The 18,132-nt window shown below is 37.4% G+C and overlaps 1 protein-coding gene across 4 annotated transcripts in view; it reads right to left on the bottom strand.

Moving 5' to 3' along the window:
* Window positions 1-111: 111 nt before the first annotated feature.
* TEC (tec protein tyrosine kinase) overlaps window positions 112-18,132 on the bottom strand; it is a 148,526-nt gene continuing 130,505 nt past the window's right edge. For 2 of the 4 annotated variants that reach the window (XM_019624606.1, XM_019624607.1), the window contains exons 9-18: window positions 17,427-17,481; window positions 14,748-14,827; window positions 13,389-13,522; window positions 10,977-11,051; window positions 10,039-10,210; window positions 9,698-9,914; window positions 5,108-5,172; window positions 2,256-2,374; window positions 2,022-2,179; window positions 112-816 (exon numbers count right to left, since the gene is read on the bottom strand). In XM_019624606.1, the coding sequence (XP_019480151.1) occupies window positions 733-816; window positions 2,022-2,179; window positions 2,256-2,374; window positions 5,108-5,172; window positions 9,698-9,914; window positions 10,039-10,210; window positions 10,977-11,051; window positions 13,389-13,522; window positions 14,748-14,827; window positions 17,427-17,481 (1,159 nt within the window). In that variant the 3' untranslated portion in view covers window positions 112-732. The remainder of the gene's footprint in view (window positions 817-2,021; window positions 2,180-2,255; window positions 2,375-5,107; window positions 5,173-9,697; window positions 9,915-10,038; window positions 10,211-10,976; window positions 11,052-13,388; window positions 13,523-14,747; window positions 14,828-17,426; window positions 17,482-18,132) is intronic. The other 2 variants (XR_002121950.1, XM_019624609.1) reach the window with 2 other exon arrangements.

The following is an 18,132-nucleotide window of genomic DNA, read 5'->3' as shown; positions in this document are numbered from 1 at the left end:
GGAAGAGCGCAATGATGGTGCCAACTTGGGCCAGTGAAGCAACGTCCTCCACAACTAGACTGAGGAACGAAATGACAGCAACTTGTCTATTCCCCTTTCCCCAATTCCCCAATTAAAAAAAAAAAAGAGAGACAACTCATGTTTCTTATAAATATATAACTTTATATATTATATATATTTACAATATGTACAGCATACAAATGTTTTGTAAAGTAATACTAATGGCAGTCTTGAAAACAGATGTTTTCAAAACAAAAGATGTGTAGTTATCCAAGGTGGGTTCCTGGTTCCTCCAGAGCCCACATTCTAGACAATGCCCCTGGCCCAGATTGCTGTAGAAGTCAAAAGGAAGAGTAGGGTTGCTGGAACATGGCTGTAATATCCTCTCCCTTCCCAAATACCCCAGTCTTCCACTGGCACCAGCTGACATGGCCCCATGTGCACCCCTCAAATGGGCAAACCCTGAGGCCTGGGCATGGTACCTGTGAGGGCACTGAAGCCCCATGGAATGGATAAAAGTGAATGCTTTCGATCACCATCTCTAAGCAGCATTTCCACAATCTGGAAGATTCAGTCATGGAGCTATGGATGGTCCAAAAGCAGATGCTTTAGGTGTTTCCCATTTAGCAAAACAATCTCTACATCCAAGTGCTAAATAAATTAAAAGTTAGCCACAAGGTGCCATTTCTTCCTTGTGGTTTCAAATCTAGAAGCCACTGGTCACAATACTACTTATCTTCCAAAAGTTTCTTCACATTCGACTAGTTCATCTATTGTGCGCAGCAAATCTTCAAAGGAAGGCCTTGCCTCTGGTTTCTAAAATTAAAAATCAAAGAGAAGCTATGGGTTCCAGGATCCATTCCAAAAATAATTTCTCAAACCCAGATAACATAGTACACTAGAGCAAGGTACACAATACTTTAGGACTGGAACACGCAGGTATCTCCAAGTAGGTCTGATCTATCCTGCATGTACTGCCGCTAGAATAAGCTTTCTACCGCACTGCTTTTGCGTCCCAATTTCAAGAACCTGATCGTTCCTTATTGCCTGTGAAAGCAAGTCCTCCTACATGGCAGTGCCCTCTACATATAACCTGGCCATCCCCTACCTGCTGGCTATCCAATTTCATTTCCCAGAAAAACCCTCACATGGGCTCTCTGCTCAATCAGACCAGTGTCCACCCTTGTGGACACACACCATGTTCATTTCCGCCTCCACGACTTTGCTCATGCTGGCCTCTCTCCCTCTAGCACCACTCTTCATGCCCAGAAGCCCTCTGCCCATCCCAGTCAATACTCTTAGGAGGTTTACAGCAAGGGACCGAGAACATGGGCTTATGAGTCAGACAGGACACTGGTTTTCTGCAGCTAAGTGGTCTTGGGCAAACATCAACTTCATGCGTCTTGGTAGTCTCACCCAGAAGTGGTCACACTTCAAAGGGTTGAAAACTAAATCTAAAGCATTTAGTACAGTGTCTAGCACACAATACATGCGAGCTAATGTCATTATTATCTTTAATAATTACTATTATCTTTCAAAAGTCATTTTGGTGTCTAATCTCTTCTATGAGATGACATTTCAATACATGGGGAAGGAAAACTTCCAAAGAACGTGAGTAAAAAAACCTGAGAAAGTTGAGGTTTGGAGAAAGAAACTTTCTCTGGTGAAAGAGTAATACTTCAACAATACAAGAGGGCCACCGAAAGAAGAGTCACCTCCTCCGACTTATTCTCTCAGTCCCTACCTCAGGCAACTGTGGCAGGATTCCCACTTGGTAATAGAGCAGCGCCTGAATTTATTATCTCAATTATTAGCACTTTCCACTTCTTCACATTCTTTCCCCATTATTCAGAATTGAGTTGAGAGGGTTGGGTTCCTACCTAGAGTTTGAAATCATGTAAAACATGTACCAACTCACTGGGCTATAAAGTCTACACACTATTAATCTATAAGCCCAGGCCCATAATGTTTTAGAGATTTAAAATAAAAAATTTTTTAAAAAGCATAAAAAAATTCTATACCTCCTGCCAACATCTCAGCATCACCTCGTATACATAGTTGGATGCCAACTTTGGCCGGTAGAGTCGGTGACCACGAGTAACCATGGTTACCACTTCATAGTTGGTGTTTTTCTCAAAGGGCATTCTGCCTTCAGTGAATACTTCCCACATCAAAACACCTGGGAAAGGATAAGGATAGGATTACCGATCAACTCTTCAGAGCAGAGTTGAGGAAAAATGGGCCATGTGTCTTACCAAATGACCAGACATCTGATTTGCTGCTAAAGCGGCTGTAATTAAACACCTCGGGTGGACACCACTTCACAGGAAATTTAGCACCGGAAGAACTTGTGTACTGATCATCCAGAACATACCTACAGTAAGACACACCATAAATTTACACCCCCGAGTTACGATCTGCATTTTGTACATGTTCTTTTTTTCTCCCTTAGAATCAAAAACACAGTTGACTGAAGTCCAACAAGCATCCGGTTGAAGCTAAATGTTTGCCTCGGTGGCCACACCTGGTGATTTCCATCTCAGCTCCATTTCAGTGCTTGAAATGGATGCACTGTAATGTTAGTATCTATGCATTCATTTTTCGTTTTGTTTTTTTGATATAAGGCAATAGAAGTAGACTACAACGAAATAGTTTGCAAATGTTTTCTTGTAAGCAATTTTGTTCTTGAAACAAAGTCTTACCCAAAGGCCTCACATGTAAAACATCTAAAGCAAAGCTGCTGTAAAGGAAGTGGTGCAGAGCGTTTGGGGACACATGTGCTTTTAGTCCCCACAATTCCACAGAGCACAATTTAAAAGTACAAGTCAAAAAAGCAAATTGCAAAATGACATATGTAAATGGTGGAGTATATTTTTAAACACCATGATATCCCTCCTACACATACATCCACACACACACACACACACACCCATACACACACACACTCAAAACAATATTATATAATTTTTCTATGGGAGCAACTTCTGTCCTTCTGGAGGGACATACACAAACTGGTAGCTCTGTTATGTCTGGGGAGAAACCTTTATTGGGGTGTTAAATATGGAAAGTTCGGCCCTTTCTGTAATGTGCTCAGTATGTATTTCCAGGAGGAATGAATGAATGTGTTTGTGTACTATATGAACATATAAAGTTAATTTCTAAAAAATTCCAGGAGGAAATATTCAAATAATTGCACAAACCTCCTTTGCTGTATGGACAAAGACGGTGGCAATACCACCATAAGCTGGATCAACTTGTCTGTCAATCAGGGGACTCTGATTTTAGTGTCTAATGAGTGTTTTAGAGGGGTGGATACAAAAGCACAGATTTTCTGAAAGCCAAATATATGAAAATTGAACATGTAAAATTGGAGGGCTGCCTGTCAGATACGGAACATCTTCATATAAAGCAAATAAAGAACATTGATTATTAAGGACCTGACAGTCAGCAGTTCCGGTCCCACTTCTGACAGGATCAGCTTTCTAACCTCCCTGGGCCTGAGTTTCCTTAGTTGCTACACTTGACTGGATGACCTGGTCCTTGCCTGCCTTTATCACTGCTCTTGGTACTGGCCATGGGCCAGCCACCCCACCCTCTTTTGATTCCTTGAGCTGGCCAAGCCTGTCCTAGATTTCAAACTTTTACGCCTGGTGTTTCTTCCATCTGGAATATTTTATCCTCACATTTTCACCTATCTGGCTAGTTTCTGCCTTCGGGGGTCTCATTCAAATATCAAAGATCTCAAAGAAGCCTTCCAGAGCACCGGATCTAAAGTAGCCACCATCACTCCTACCCCATACCATCACTCAGTGCTCACCCCACCCCCAACCCCAAGTTATCTCTATCATAGGGGCCAGCAAACTTTTTCTGTGAAGGGCCAGATAATGAATATTTGAGATTTTGCAGGCCAGGCAGCCTCTGTCACAACCACTCACCTTGGCCTTTGTGGGATGAAAGCGGCCACAGGCAATACATAAGTGAATGAGCGAGACTGTGTGCCAGTCAAACTTTATTTATGGACGTTGACACTTGAATGTCAGATCATTTTCACGGGTTATATTCTTTTAACTTTTTTTTTCAACCATTTAACAGTGTGAAAACCGTTGTTGGGTAACAGGCTGTACAAAAAGAGGTGGTGGGTCAGGTCTGGCCCAGAGGATGTTTGCTGGACCCTGGTCCACTGCACTGCTCTGTGTTTGTTTTCCTCTCTGCATGGCTCTGGTCTCACGTTTCACCTTCCTCTTGAAAATAAGCTGCATGTGAGCCGGGACTTGTGTGTCTTACTCTCTGCTCTGGTTCGGTCTAACATTGTGCCTGGAACATAGTAGGCACTTAATTTCTTATGAGTGGCTATATGGATGTACAGAGGGCAAGAACTAAATATTTTTTAAAGGTCATTTCTAACACCCTATTCAAGTTATAAAAATTAAGCGAATAAAAACACTACAGATTTGGGTAGTCTAAGAACTTTACCCACAAAAAAGATTTCTGTGAAGACAAAAGATTCTAGAAATCTAATCCACACCAGGGAGGAAAAAAAAGGAGTGTATTTAATAGGCTATACTGCCACCTAGTGGAGAGAATTATTAACAATAATTAACAGCGTATATTTACTTTAATTCTTTATCTCAGAACAGCTAGCTGACAAGATTGCCTTTCTGCTTCATCAGTGCAGATTATTCCCATACTTATTCATTCTACACGCTAATGTGCATATCACAGAAAGCCACATAATAAAACGTTAAGCAATCATAATTCCTCAACAATTTGTTCATCTGAGAAAAAGCCAAAGCTAACAGTAAAATGGATACATTCAGCAAAGAAATTTTTCAAAATACAAATAATCTAATTTATTTTATTACCTTATATCAAAAACACAAATAAGCAGAAAAAGCAATTAGTTCCGGTATTAAAATAATGATGGGTACTACTATTTTGCTAATGAAACAAAAGATTCAAAACAGCTCTTAAAAACAAGAGGAAGACACTGACATAGTCAAACTGCAAAGAAAAATTCAGGCTTCCTGTACTGTGAAGGAAAAGGTCACAGTCTCATATTAATTTAATCCAAAATTAATAGAAAATGCGTATTTATACTCAGACATACCTGGCCATTCCAAAATCAGATACTTTTACAACTCCAGCCTCATTTACTAGACAATTTCTGGCAGCCTGGAAAACAATATTATAATGGTATTATCAGTTACATAGTTCCACAATAAAAGTAGAAAAATGTAAGTTCTATTTATTTTAAATTTAGTTTAGCCCAGTCAATGTCAGCAGAGGGTGGAAATATCTCTTCAAAAATTGTTTGTACACCTACGCAAATGTCTCCAACATACATGTGACCCTTGAACAACATGGCTTTGAACTATGCGGGTCCATTTATATGTGAATTTTTTCAATAAATACATACAGTACTGTACATGTATGATTTTCTTAATAACATTTCTTTAGCTTACTTTATTGTAAGAATACAGTATATAATACATATAACATATAAAATATGTGTTAATCAACTGTGTATGTTATCGGTAAGGCTTCCGGTCATCCGTACACTATTAGTAGTTAATTTTTTGGGGAGTCAAAAGTTATGCCCAGATTTTCAACTGTGTGGGGGGTTGGAGCCCCTAACTCCTATGTTGTTCAAGGGTCAACTGTATACACAAGAGTAAACATAGGCTCTTCTGCCTCACTACAGAATGGGAAAAAATATTTGCAAAACAAACATCTGATAAAGGGTTAATATATGAAATATGTAAGAAAGTCATGCACCTCAATTGTAAAAAAAAAATCCAATTTAAACTTGAAATGTGCTAAGAGAATAAATCTACACACTCTTATCGCACACACAAAGAGGTAAAAAACTATGTAATAAAGTGAGTAGCTCTTCAAATATGTGAAAACTAAACAACACATTTCTCAAAAAACAGTGTGTCAAAGAAGAAATCAAAAGGGAAATAACTACCTCAAAACAAATGAAAATGAAAATACAACATAGCAAATTTCATGGAATGAAGCAAAAGCAGTTTGAAAGGAAAGTTTAGCGCAATAAGCACATATATTGAGAAATTAGGAAAACTTAAAATAAACAACCTAACTTTACACTTCAAGGAACTAGAAAAAGAGGAACAAATTACACCCGAAGTTAGCAGAAGGAAGGAAATAATATATAAAAATCAGAGCAGAAATAAATGAAATAGAGACCAGAAAAACAATAGAAGGGAACAACAAAATTAAAAGCTGGTTCTTTGAAAAGATAAACAAAATTGACAAACCTTTAGCTGACAAAGGGATAAAAGAAAGAAGACTCAAATAAATAAAATTAGAAAGGAAACACAAGGCATTACAACTGACACTATAGAAATACAAAAATTATAAGAAATACAAAAACAATCATATGACAACAAACTATATAACTAGGAAAAAATGAATACATTTCAAGAAACACATAACCTACCAAGAGTGAATCAGGAAGAAATTTGAACAGGCCAATAATGAGTCAACAGATTGAGTCAGTAATAAAAAAAACTACCACCAAAGAAAACTCCAGGGCCAGAGGGTTTCACTGGTGAATTCTAACCAATATTTAAAGAAGAATTAATACCAAGCAATCCTCCTCAAACTCTTCCAAAATGTTAAGAAAGAGAAAATACTTCCAGATTTATTCTACAAAGCCAACATTACTTTGATACAAAAACCAGCTGATGATATCACAAGAAAACTATAGACCAATATCCCTGATAAAAACGGATGCAAAAATTCTCAACAAAATAATAGCAAACCAGATTCAAAAATGCATTAATAGGATTATACACCATGACCAAGTGGGATTTATCCCTGGGATGCAAGGACGGTTCAGCATATGCAAATCAATAAGTGTAATTCATTACATCAATAAAAGATAAAAATCACATGATCATCTCAATAGTCACAGAGAAAGCATTTGACAAAACACAATATCCTTTCATGATAAAAACCCTTAACAGATTCATTATAGAAGGAATGTACCTCAACATAATAAAGGCCACATATGATAAACCCACTACTAAGATTATAATCAATGGAGAAAAATTGAAAAGGTTTCTTCTGAGATCAGGTACAAGACAAGGCTGCTCACTCTCACTACTCCTATTCAATATAGTACTGGAAATCCTAGCTAGAGCAATTAGGCAAGACAAAGAAATAAAAGGCATCCAAATTGGGAATAAAGAAATAAAATTGTTGCTATTTGCTGACAATATGATCTTATATAGAGAAAATCCCAGAGTCAATCAAAAAACTGTTGGACTTAATCAGTAAAGTGGCAGGTTACAAAATCAACTTATAGAAACCAGTGTCATTCCTTTACACTAATGATAAAGCATCAGAAAAGGAAATAAAGAAAACTAACCCATTCAAAATTAGCATCAAAATAAAATACTTAGGAATAAATTTAACCAAAGATGCGAAAGATCAGTACAATGAAAATGACAAGATTTTGCTGAAAAAAAACTGAAGAAGATACAAACAAGTGGAAAGACATCCGTATCATGGCTAGAAGAATAAATATTGTTGAGATGGCCAGACTACCCAAAACCATCTAGAAATTCAACACAATCCCCATCAAATTACCAAAGGCATTCTTCACAGAAATAGAAGAAACAATCCTAAAACGTGCGTGGAACTACAAAAGACCCTGAATAGCCAAAGCAATCCTGAGAAAAAAGAATAAAGCTGAAGGTATCATTTCCTGATTTCAAACTATATTACAGAGCCATTGTAAAAACAGTATGGTACTTAGCACAAAATAGAACAATGGAACAGGTTAAGAGAATCCAGAATTAAATCCTGGCATTTATAGTTAACTAATATTCCACAAGGGAGCCAAAAAGACCCAAAGGGGCAAAGAATAGTCTCTTCAACAAATGGTGCTGGGAAAACCGGATAAACACAGGCAGATCAATGAAACTGGACCCCTATCTCATACAACTCACAAAAATTAACTCAAAGTGGATCAAAGGTTTAAACATAAGGCCTGATACTATAAAACTCCTAGAAGAAAACGTAAGGAAGAAATTCATCAATATTGGTCTTAGGAATGATTTTTTGGACATAACATCAAAAGTACAAACAACAAAAGCAAACATCAATAAATAGGACTACATCAGACCCAAAAGCTTCTGCACAGCAAAAGAAATAATCAACAAAATGAAATGGCAGCCTACATAATGGGAGAAAATTTTTGCAAACCATATATCAGATAAGGGGTTAACATCCAAAATACATAAAGAACTAACACAACTTAACAAAAAACAAACAAACCAATTTAATAATGGGAAGAACAACTAAATAGACATTTTTCCAAAGAGGACATCAAAATGGCCAATAGGCACATCAAAAGGTGCTCAACATCACTAATCATCAGGGAAATACAAATCAAAACCACAATGAGCTATCACCTCACACCTGTTAGAATGGCTATTATCAAGAAGACAAGAGACAGCAGGTGATGGCAAGGATGTGGTGAATTGGAAACCTTTATGCATATAAATTAGTGGGAATTTAAATTAGTCCAACCACTATGAAAAACAATACAAAGGTTCCTCAAAAAATTAAAAATAGATCTATCATACAATCTAGCAATTCCACTTTTGGGAATATACCCAAAGGAAATGAAAACAGGATTTTGATGAGATACATACACACCCGTGTATGGCAGCATTATTCACAATAGCCAAGATATGTAAACAACCCAAATGCTCATCAGTGGATGAATAGATAAAAAAGATGTGGAATATATATACAATGAACATTATTCAACCATGAGAAAGAAGGATATCCTGCTATTTGTGACAATATGAAGGGACCTTGAACATATTACGCTAAGTGAGGTAAGTCAGACTGAGAAAGACAAGTACCATGTGATATCACTTACATGCGGAATATTTTTTTAAAAAGTCAAAACTGTACAAAAACAGAGAATAAAGTGGTGGTTACAGGGGATGGGACTGATAGTTCTGTCAACATGCTGAAAATAGGGAAGACTAGGCAGAGGGGAAAAAAGAGAAAGAATGAGGGAGAGAAAGAGAAAAAGTAAAAGAGGGAAAATTAAGATGTGTCTCTGTCACAATAATTTAGAACCAGTAATAGAAGATTACTTTTTCTGGTATTTTCAGGAATTAACATGGGCTTCCATCTTTTCCCATTGCTTTCAGCGATAAAGAGAATGAACCAAGGATTTCTGTGATAGTCTCTGCGTATAGTATGTGAGGTGGAAGTGAGTTTAGGATTTAAAGGATGAATCAGCCCTTAACCTCCTCATTTATCACCATATACAAGTCATTTCATGGCTCTGAAGCCAATTTCCTTATCAGTAAAATAATGATGATCAGAAACACAGTCATGACTAGCTATCTCATGAGATGTTTAAAGAGATTAAATAATCTATGCATGATTAACTTGTTGGGAAATATTGCCTATGTAATTATGTATTATTTGTACAATAACTATGTAATTATGTATTGAATGTATTAGATTTTAAAAAGATCTTTCTGTTACTATTATGGTGCAAGTTAAACTTACCAAGTTCAAAAAAAACTGGTGAAATATTGTTGAGAACAAAAATTGAGTACTGACACATCATCGCCCATTTGCTAACTCAGTGTTTCAAAGGAATTTGGCCAATGAATGGGAAAACAGGTGGTTTAAAATTTACCAGATCTCTGTGGATGAAGCTGTTTCTCTCCAGGTATTCCATCCCTTCACACACATCTTGACACATGCTCAGCAGTATGTCTCTACTAAAATGACCTTGTCTCTGTCGGAGAAAATTCAGAAGGCAGCCCCTTTCCATGAACTCGGTAACAATGTAAATTGGTTTCTGCTGGGTGCATACACCATAAAGTTGTACCAACTTCGGGTGTGTCAGTTTCCTGGGAGAGAAGTCATGCATACACACAGTTATGATAGCAAAAGAAACCATCAGGAGCTAATAATGCCGGTGAGGGGCCACTTTTTAATGCAAAAAAAGGAACCAGAAAGAACACGATAACTTACATCATCACTTTAGCTTCTTCTATGAAGTCTTCCTCACACATGGCACCTTCCCGAATAGCTTTGATTGCTACTTTGTACTGAGCTCGCCACTTGCCAAGCCTCACCACTCCAAACAGTCCACTCCCTAATTCTCTCATAAAAGTCAGCTCTGAAGGGTTAATCTCCCATTTTTCTGTGAGGCAGAAGGGGAAAGTGATAAAATTCAATACAGGATAGAGCACGAATCAGTGAGAAACAATTACAACAACCAAGGTCAATCTCAAAGTTACAGGACAGTGGAATTACTAGTAAAGGTCAGAGCAGACTCGCAACACGCATCTAAACTGCAAATGATGGCTTTCCACGCTCGGAGGAGGATGTACCTCTTCTAAGCTGTCACAGTACAAGCAATGTGAACTACAAAAGGCAAGGAGATGCTGCATAGGAAGATAATAATACAGCTTGAAAGTTAAAGGAATTTTGAAAAAAAATAAAAACAAACACTCCCTCCTTTACCACTCTTCCCTTGTTTTATTTTCTATTTTTCCCCCAATTCCTGCAAGTTGGAAAGAATTCACCCTGCTGTTAAAGGCTTTTGCTGGAAGCAACAATGACAATAATCAAGTTGGATGCTTTCTCTGTTACCTCCATCCGTACTTTCCTGTTAGTAACCAACAAAGCCAGTGAAAACCAGGAAAGGCTTTAATTTATTTTAGACACAACATGGTAATGCTTATTTTTCACTGACAGGGAGTTTTCTGTTGAATTATGAATAATGAGGAAAACAAAAAACCTAGGGTTACTACAGCTATAAGTATAATCATTTAAAAAAAAAACCATTCTATAAAATTTATTAAAAAACCTGTTCCACTATGTGGCATTCTACACATCTAAATTGGTCTTGTGATAATGAATTCTTTTCAAGGAGAATGAGCCAATGCAACCACAGAACGAATTACCGTAGCTGAATCCTGCGGTGGTTGGCGCATTTCTCCCCTTTGCACTAACTGGGTACCGTAGCCTTGTGACAAGTCCTAGAAATCAAAGAAAAGTTTTGCAGTAGAATTCATTCTTAATCGTTCTGCATGCTAAAGTGCTAAACTAGAAACCCACTTACAAAATTCATTGATTTTTTTCACTTAGTGATCGCCTCTGTGTGCACACTGTGCTACATGCTGGCAAAAAACAAGAGAGGAAAACAGGAAGGAAGAAGATGATCCTACTCTCTGAGTTGACAACATCATATTTTTGTGAAGCCCAAAAAATGTAAACATAGATATATGCTTTTAGTCATTCAACAGGCATTTCCTTTTAAATACTCCAGTGTTGATCAGGCCCCATGCTAGCATATTCTCTTCTCAAACATTTTAAAGGATGTTAAAAGCTGTCTAACTGTTATTATCCATTATTATTTCATGCTCTTCTCCAATATGAGATCTGATCTATGAAAGGAAATTATAGCAGTCTACTAAAAATTAAAGTGATTCACCTGACATAACTCAATATTAGGAATCTTGGCATAAAAATCAGGTTGTAAAATGCCAACTGGAAATACCAACTACTGGAATTTAGTGGGGCACATTAAATTCTTTAAGTTGCTTACAGCACTAAACATGACTAAACGGCAGGAATCTCTCCTATAAATACCCATAATGCTTTGTATTTCCTCTACTACAGCATATCTCATACTCACTTACATTGTTATGTACTTCTGTCTCCCCCTCCAGATGGTAAGATCTTGGGAGAGACAGGATCAATGATGACCTAGTCCACCACAGTCTCCCTAGAACCTAGCACAGTTCCTGGCATGCAGTAGGCCCCTAATACATGTTTGTTAAATGAATGAATTGAGATAATGGTGAAGAATAAAATGTATACAAGAACATGAAAGGAATAGTGGAATGTAAACACGGAAAATGAAAATAACAGAATATGAGCTAAGAAAATGTCCTTTAGGGGATAAATTGACATAAACAAAATTCACACAATGGATTATTATCCATCAATAAAAAAGAAATGCAGGACTGATATAGGCTACAACATGGACGAACCTCAAAAACATTATGCTAAGTCAAAAAAGCTAGTCACATGACCACATATGGTCTGATTGCATTTATCTGAAATGCCCAGAAAAGGCAAATCTGTAGAGACAAAGTAGATTAGTAGTTGCCTAGGACTGGACTGGTGAAGGGGATGAGGAGTAACTGCTAATGAGCACAAAATTTCTTTTTTGGATGATGAAAATGTTCATAGATAATGGTGACAGCTGGCACAACTCTATAAATATACTAATGACAACTGAATTGTATACTTCAAATGGGTGACCTTTATGGTATGTAAATTATCTCCATAACTGTTCCAATCATTATCTGAGAAAAGGGAACAGGGTCACAAACAGCAACAGACTTTGCAAAAAGTGCCTTTGATAAAATTTCAAAAGTTAATTTTTAAGATGGTAAGGCAGATTTCACTCAGGACCATTGTGATAAGTATAGGGACCACTGCAATGGGATTTTAGAGTGGAGGTGAGAAATTGGGCTCAACTCTGAAGACAGCGTGGGCAAGTGGGAATTTACAGCCAAGAAGCAGGTAGGGAACAGTGGATGGAGTATCACTAAGAGAAACATCAGAGGTAAGGGAAGTGGGCAGTTCTGACTAAACCAGTCTAACAGGATTCTTTTATTTATTTATTTATTTACTTACTTACTTATTTATTTATTTATATTAGTTTCAGGTGTACAGAACAATGCAATAGTTATCCTTTTCAGCCCTCACAAAGTAACAACCCCCCTCCCCCCATCTACTGCCCAAATGGAGCCAATGGAATTGTAATAGATAAATATAACAGGATTGTTGATGAAGACAAGCCAGGGTGACCAGCATCACTTGGGGGATGGTGGAGGGTGAGGAACCAGATACTGAGGATGATCAGATGTCAGACATTGAGGGTATGCGGCTCTGGGTAAACTGACTTAGCAGGACTCTGGCTAAAACTGGATTTTACAAGAAAGTGCACAGATGGGCCCAGGAGACAGTTCAAGAGCCTGGACTCTTGTCAGTACCAAGGATAAAACCACAGAAATGTGACAGTGACCATATACAGTAAGAATAACTCATGTCCTAAGGTCAAAACAGAGCTTTCTATGAGACTTGATAATAGTTTCCAATTTTTCTTTGTGTGTGTATATATGTATGTTTGTTTGTGTATGTGTGTGTATATACATATCAGTCCCTTAACACACAATAATTTTAAGTCAATCACATTCGACAATTAACTACATAATAAAACTGCTCAAGGAAGAATTCATTGCAATGTCTGATCATTTTAACCACTACCTAGTATTTGAAACAGATTTTAAAAGCTCACTTACCTGCTGCATTGTGCTTATGATATTCAACGATCTCAGGAATTGAAGCAAATGCATGTTTTTCTGCCAGGTAGTACTTCTTTGGGGATGTTGTTGTTTCCTTTATATGATAGTGCCTGAAACCTGACGAGCCTTCTCTATAATAAAAATCACAATGTGTTAGAACCAAGTTGGAATAATGTGACTTCACTCTGAAGATGTTTTCTACCAGGTCGCCGCAAGGTTGTTACATATGGCCCCTTCTATTTGCGGCACAAATTTCATTTTTCCCCATGTTCTTCTTAGTTTCTCCTGTCACATGAACAGGTGGAAGTTTTTAAAGTGCTCACTAGTAACATTCTTGGTCCTCTGCCTGAGATTGTGAAAGAGAACATTTACCAACTCCATTTACCCACAGTTAAATCTTAAAATAGATATTGGCTGGCTAGTGCTTTTTGTCCCTGCTGTTGGTGTAAACGTGTAATTGTCTAGCGGAATTATACTTCTAAAAGTGAATAAACTAGACATAAAAAAAATGAAAAAAATTCTATTTTAGATATCTTTCTAGAACATAGATCTTCTCGAGTCATCTCTTGCCAAAAATCCATTCAGGATACCTCCAGCTGCTCTTAAGATAGAGCCCAGACTCCTTGCCATTGACACAACCTAACCTCTACTTTGATCTCTCAGGCTTCTCTCTCCTCCCTTCATCCTGCCCCTCCCCTCCCACAGTCCAGCTTCAATACACTTTTGTCAGTTCCTGGAACTCACCATATCCTCATTCACTTCTGGGTCCCGGCGGTTTCCTGGATAGAAATACTCTCTCCCCTCCCTCCAACTTTGCCTGTCTCACCTGTCAGGTCTCAGGTGTCACTTGATAACATTAATGACTAACTCAGATGTGTCTGGGCTCTGTACCCCACCACACACACACACACACACACACACACACACACACACACACACACACACACACACACTGCTTCCTGGCATTACTCATATATTACCATAACTGTCTGTCTGCTTGTCTGAAGCCCCCACTAAGCACCTGGAGGGCAGGGTCTGTATCTACTGTGGAATCTGTAGTGCCTAGTGCAGTGCACAGGCAAAATTTTCATAGCCATTCTCAACAAACATACATATATGGAAAACTATGAGGAAAATGACTAAAATATCAATATAAAAAACCATATAGACTTTAAAAATTGAGTTCAGGTTTTCTTTTTTAATGCTGAAATACAGCATATTTTTTAAAAATAATGAATCCACACAAATTATATAGGAACACCATACAAAATCTCTAAATTAAGAGAGAGAGAGAGAGAGAGAGAGAGAGAGAGAGAGAGAGAGAGAGAGAGAGAGAGAGAGAGAGAGATTACTTACCCTCCAAACTTCGTATAAAGGGAGACTGTGTACATGCCTGGTTGACTGGAATCCCTTACCATAAAACCACCTTCTTTATCCTAAAATCCAAGTTAAGAAAATTGTTTCAGTTCAACAAGTATCAGTCAATGCCCTGGAGAATATTCAAGAACCCAATCTTACGATTTCGTGATTATCATCCTTCACCTAGAAAATCTGCTTTAGAAAAGCAAAACTTACCAACAGGGTGCAGCCAGACCTTCCACTTGACATCACTGGGCCATGAGATTAAAGAAAGCACATTCACAATTCCCCACAATCACAATCTTCTCACACATAGTATAGGACATTTCAACCAGACAACTCTCAGGGCCCTTCCAAAACTAATAGACAAGACTACAATTCCTTTAAGTCCTGGACATAAAAACAGATACTGAAAAATGTATTTCTTAACAATTGGGTTTCACTTCATATATTTTTCATATTTGCAGTAAGCTTTGATCCTGGCTCAATATTATCTTCTATCCAGATAGCATTTTTCCTGTAAATACCTCAGTGCTCTTTACAAAAATGTTTTTAATTCCCCTAGAAATCAATGTTAAATATCACTTTTTACAAAAGGAGAGATGGGGGTACAAATAACTTAAGGAGAGAAAGCCAAATGGCAGAACCAATGATAAACGACTAAAGGATAAATCCTCATCAGGTTCCAAGCCACAGAGCAAGACACCGAAGCTCAGAACCTCCAATGCTTCTCCACCAATAACACCAGTCAGTCTCCAGCACTGAAACTGCTTAAAGATGGAAGTATGTTCAATAAGTGAAAAATAAAGTAAATTTTGTTCTTATTCATAAGAAAGACAGTGGAATTAAATGAAATCCCATAAATAAATCTGATAAGAACAATTAGGGACAATGATCATAACAGTTCATCAATCTGTAAAGAGTATAATAACTACCATAGATTTATTGAGAACTTGTTCTGTTTTTTTTCTGTGTAATTTATTATTTTATTTATTTTTTATTAAAATTTATTGGGGTGACAATGGTCAACAAAACTATATGGGTTTCACGTGTACATTTCTATAACACATCATCTATATATTGCACTGTGTGTTCACCACCCAGAGTCAGTTCTCCTTCCATCACCATGTATTTGATCCCTTTTACCTTCTTCTACCAGCCCCCTCCCCCTTACCCTCTGGTAACCACTGAACTATTGTCTGTGTCTATGAGTTTTTGTTTATTTGTTTGTCTGGTTCCTTTATTGCTTTCAGTATTATATCCCACATATGAGTGAAGTCATATGGTCCTTGACTTTTTCTTTCTGACTTATTTCACTTAGCATAAAAACATCTTCTGTTCTAATATGTTCTAATCTGTAGCTTACTTAATCCTCAAAACAGTCCTATGAGGTGGGCACTACTATTACCCCACTTTATTTCACAGGTAAGGACGTGGGGCACAGAATGGTTAGATAATTTACGTGAGGTCACACAGCTAGTAAGAAGCAGAGCCAGGATTTGGACCCAGGTCTTCTAGCTACCCACTCCCCTCCAGCTGCCTCTCATTGTGGTGTCACCAGGGAGGCATGTAGGAATCCTGTCAGGGAGTTAACATGTCATTTGAATCAAGCAAAGTCACCAGCTATTGCTCTCTCAATATAAACTACAGAAATAATTGCCCAACCAAACCTTGACTCGTGGTATAATAAGCAGGGGATAAAATGAGAAAGCATGAGTTTAAAAGATCAGGAACTATTACTAAGTAGAATAACTAGATAAAAAATGCAGAGAATTGTAGAGATCATCTTCTAATCCAACCTCCTCATCTTACAGATGCAAAAATAGACTAAAAAAGTCACAGCTAGACTTGGGACTCCTGACCCAGTCCTCTGCAGTTTTCTCTACACTACATTTTATCCTTTCGTTTCATTTCTTGTGATAACATAAGAATTTTATTACATTGATTTCTAATGGCAACAAAATATTTAAACTTCATTTCTAAAAGATATCATGTACTACTGATGTCAATTATTTTAAAACAAATAACTTCAAGCAAAAAGGAAAAACACACTTAAGTACTACAATCAAGGGAACAAATGATAAGTCGATAAGAAAGAGAGTAAAGAAGATGTTACTCATGTGGAGCTATGACCTATTCTTAGGGGTTTAATTTTTTTTCCCTCCAAAACGTTTGTCAGAGTCCTTACCCCCCAGGACTTCAGATTGTGACCTTATTTGGGGAATTACAGAGAGAATCAAGTTAAAATGAGGTCATGAAGGGTGGGCCCTAAACGAATAATGACTGGAGTCCTTATAAAAACGAAGCCTGGACACAGAGACAGACCTGTACAGGGTGAGAAGGAGAGAAGCCTCCAATGGACCCTTCCCTCACAGCCCTCAGAGGAGCCAACCCTGCTGGCTGGCCTCTTGATCTCAGACTTCTTACCTCTGGAAATGTGAAACCATAAATTTCTGTTGTTCAAGCCACTCGTTTGTGGTACTTTGTAATGGCGGCCCCAGGGAAACTAATATGCCAGTTTTCACTTTTAAATGATTAAAAAAACCAAAACCCTGTATTTATATCATAGTATTTTTTAGGCTTTAGGAAAAGCGGTATGTGGCATTACTTATCAGGGATGCATTACAATTAACGTGCGCTGAAACTAAACCCAGGAAAACAAGATCAAACACTTACTTCACTTCTGAGGAGTTGCTCTGCTTTGCTTCTGTTCATATTTCTGCAATACCATCTGAACAGAAAAAGATACGTGTAAGGCCTCAGGTTGCTAAAATTATATTTTATTCTTTTTAGGATTCACAAGGTAATATTTCTCATCAATAACAAATACAATAAGTAAGAATAACACATCACTCATAATCTCAGTAATACAATCACTAGTAACATTTAATGTAGATACTTCAGACTTTTCCTACCCATATTTTTATGATGATACATGTATGTCAATATTCTTATTTTTTATTAAAATGGGATCAAACTATACTTGCCAAATCATAACCTGAATTTTTCATATAACAGTATATAATAAACATCATTGTAATGCAATATCGTTCTCTGTATCATGGTGTGGATGTACCATAATTGAAGCTACCTTCATTATTTAACATAAAAATCATTTCTCATTTTTTCACTATTGTAATAGCAAGAATGAATTTCACTTCCCAGACTAAAATTTGTGGGAAATGTCACTTTACATTATTGTCTTTAATTGCTATTAAATCTTATCCCAAGCCCCCATCCTACCAGTAGGCAATAGATTTCATCTCAAGTCATTAAGAAGTTCCCCCCACTGAATTTCACGAAGGTCCCAAGTGTCGAATGAAATAGCAAAATATGGGCCGGCTGAGTGGCTCAGTTGGTTAAGAGCTCGCTCAAGAGTTTG

The sequence above is a fragment of the Hipposideros armiger genome, unplaced genomic scaffold (genome assembly GCF_001890085.2).
Source record: "Hipposideros armiger isolate ML-2016 unplaced genomic scaffold, ASM189008v1 scaffold_596, whole genome shotgun sequence".
Taxonomy (NCBI): domain Eukaryota; kingdom Metazoa; phylum Chordata; class Mammalia; order Chiroptera; family Hipposideridae; genus Hipposideros; species Hipposideros armiger.
This window is presented reverse-complemented; position numbering and strand designations above follow the sequence as displayed.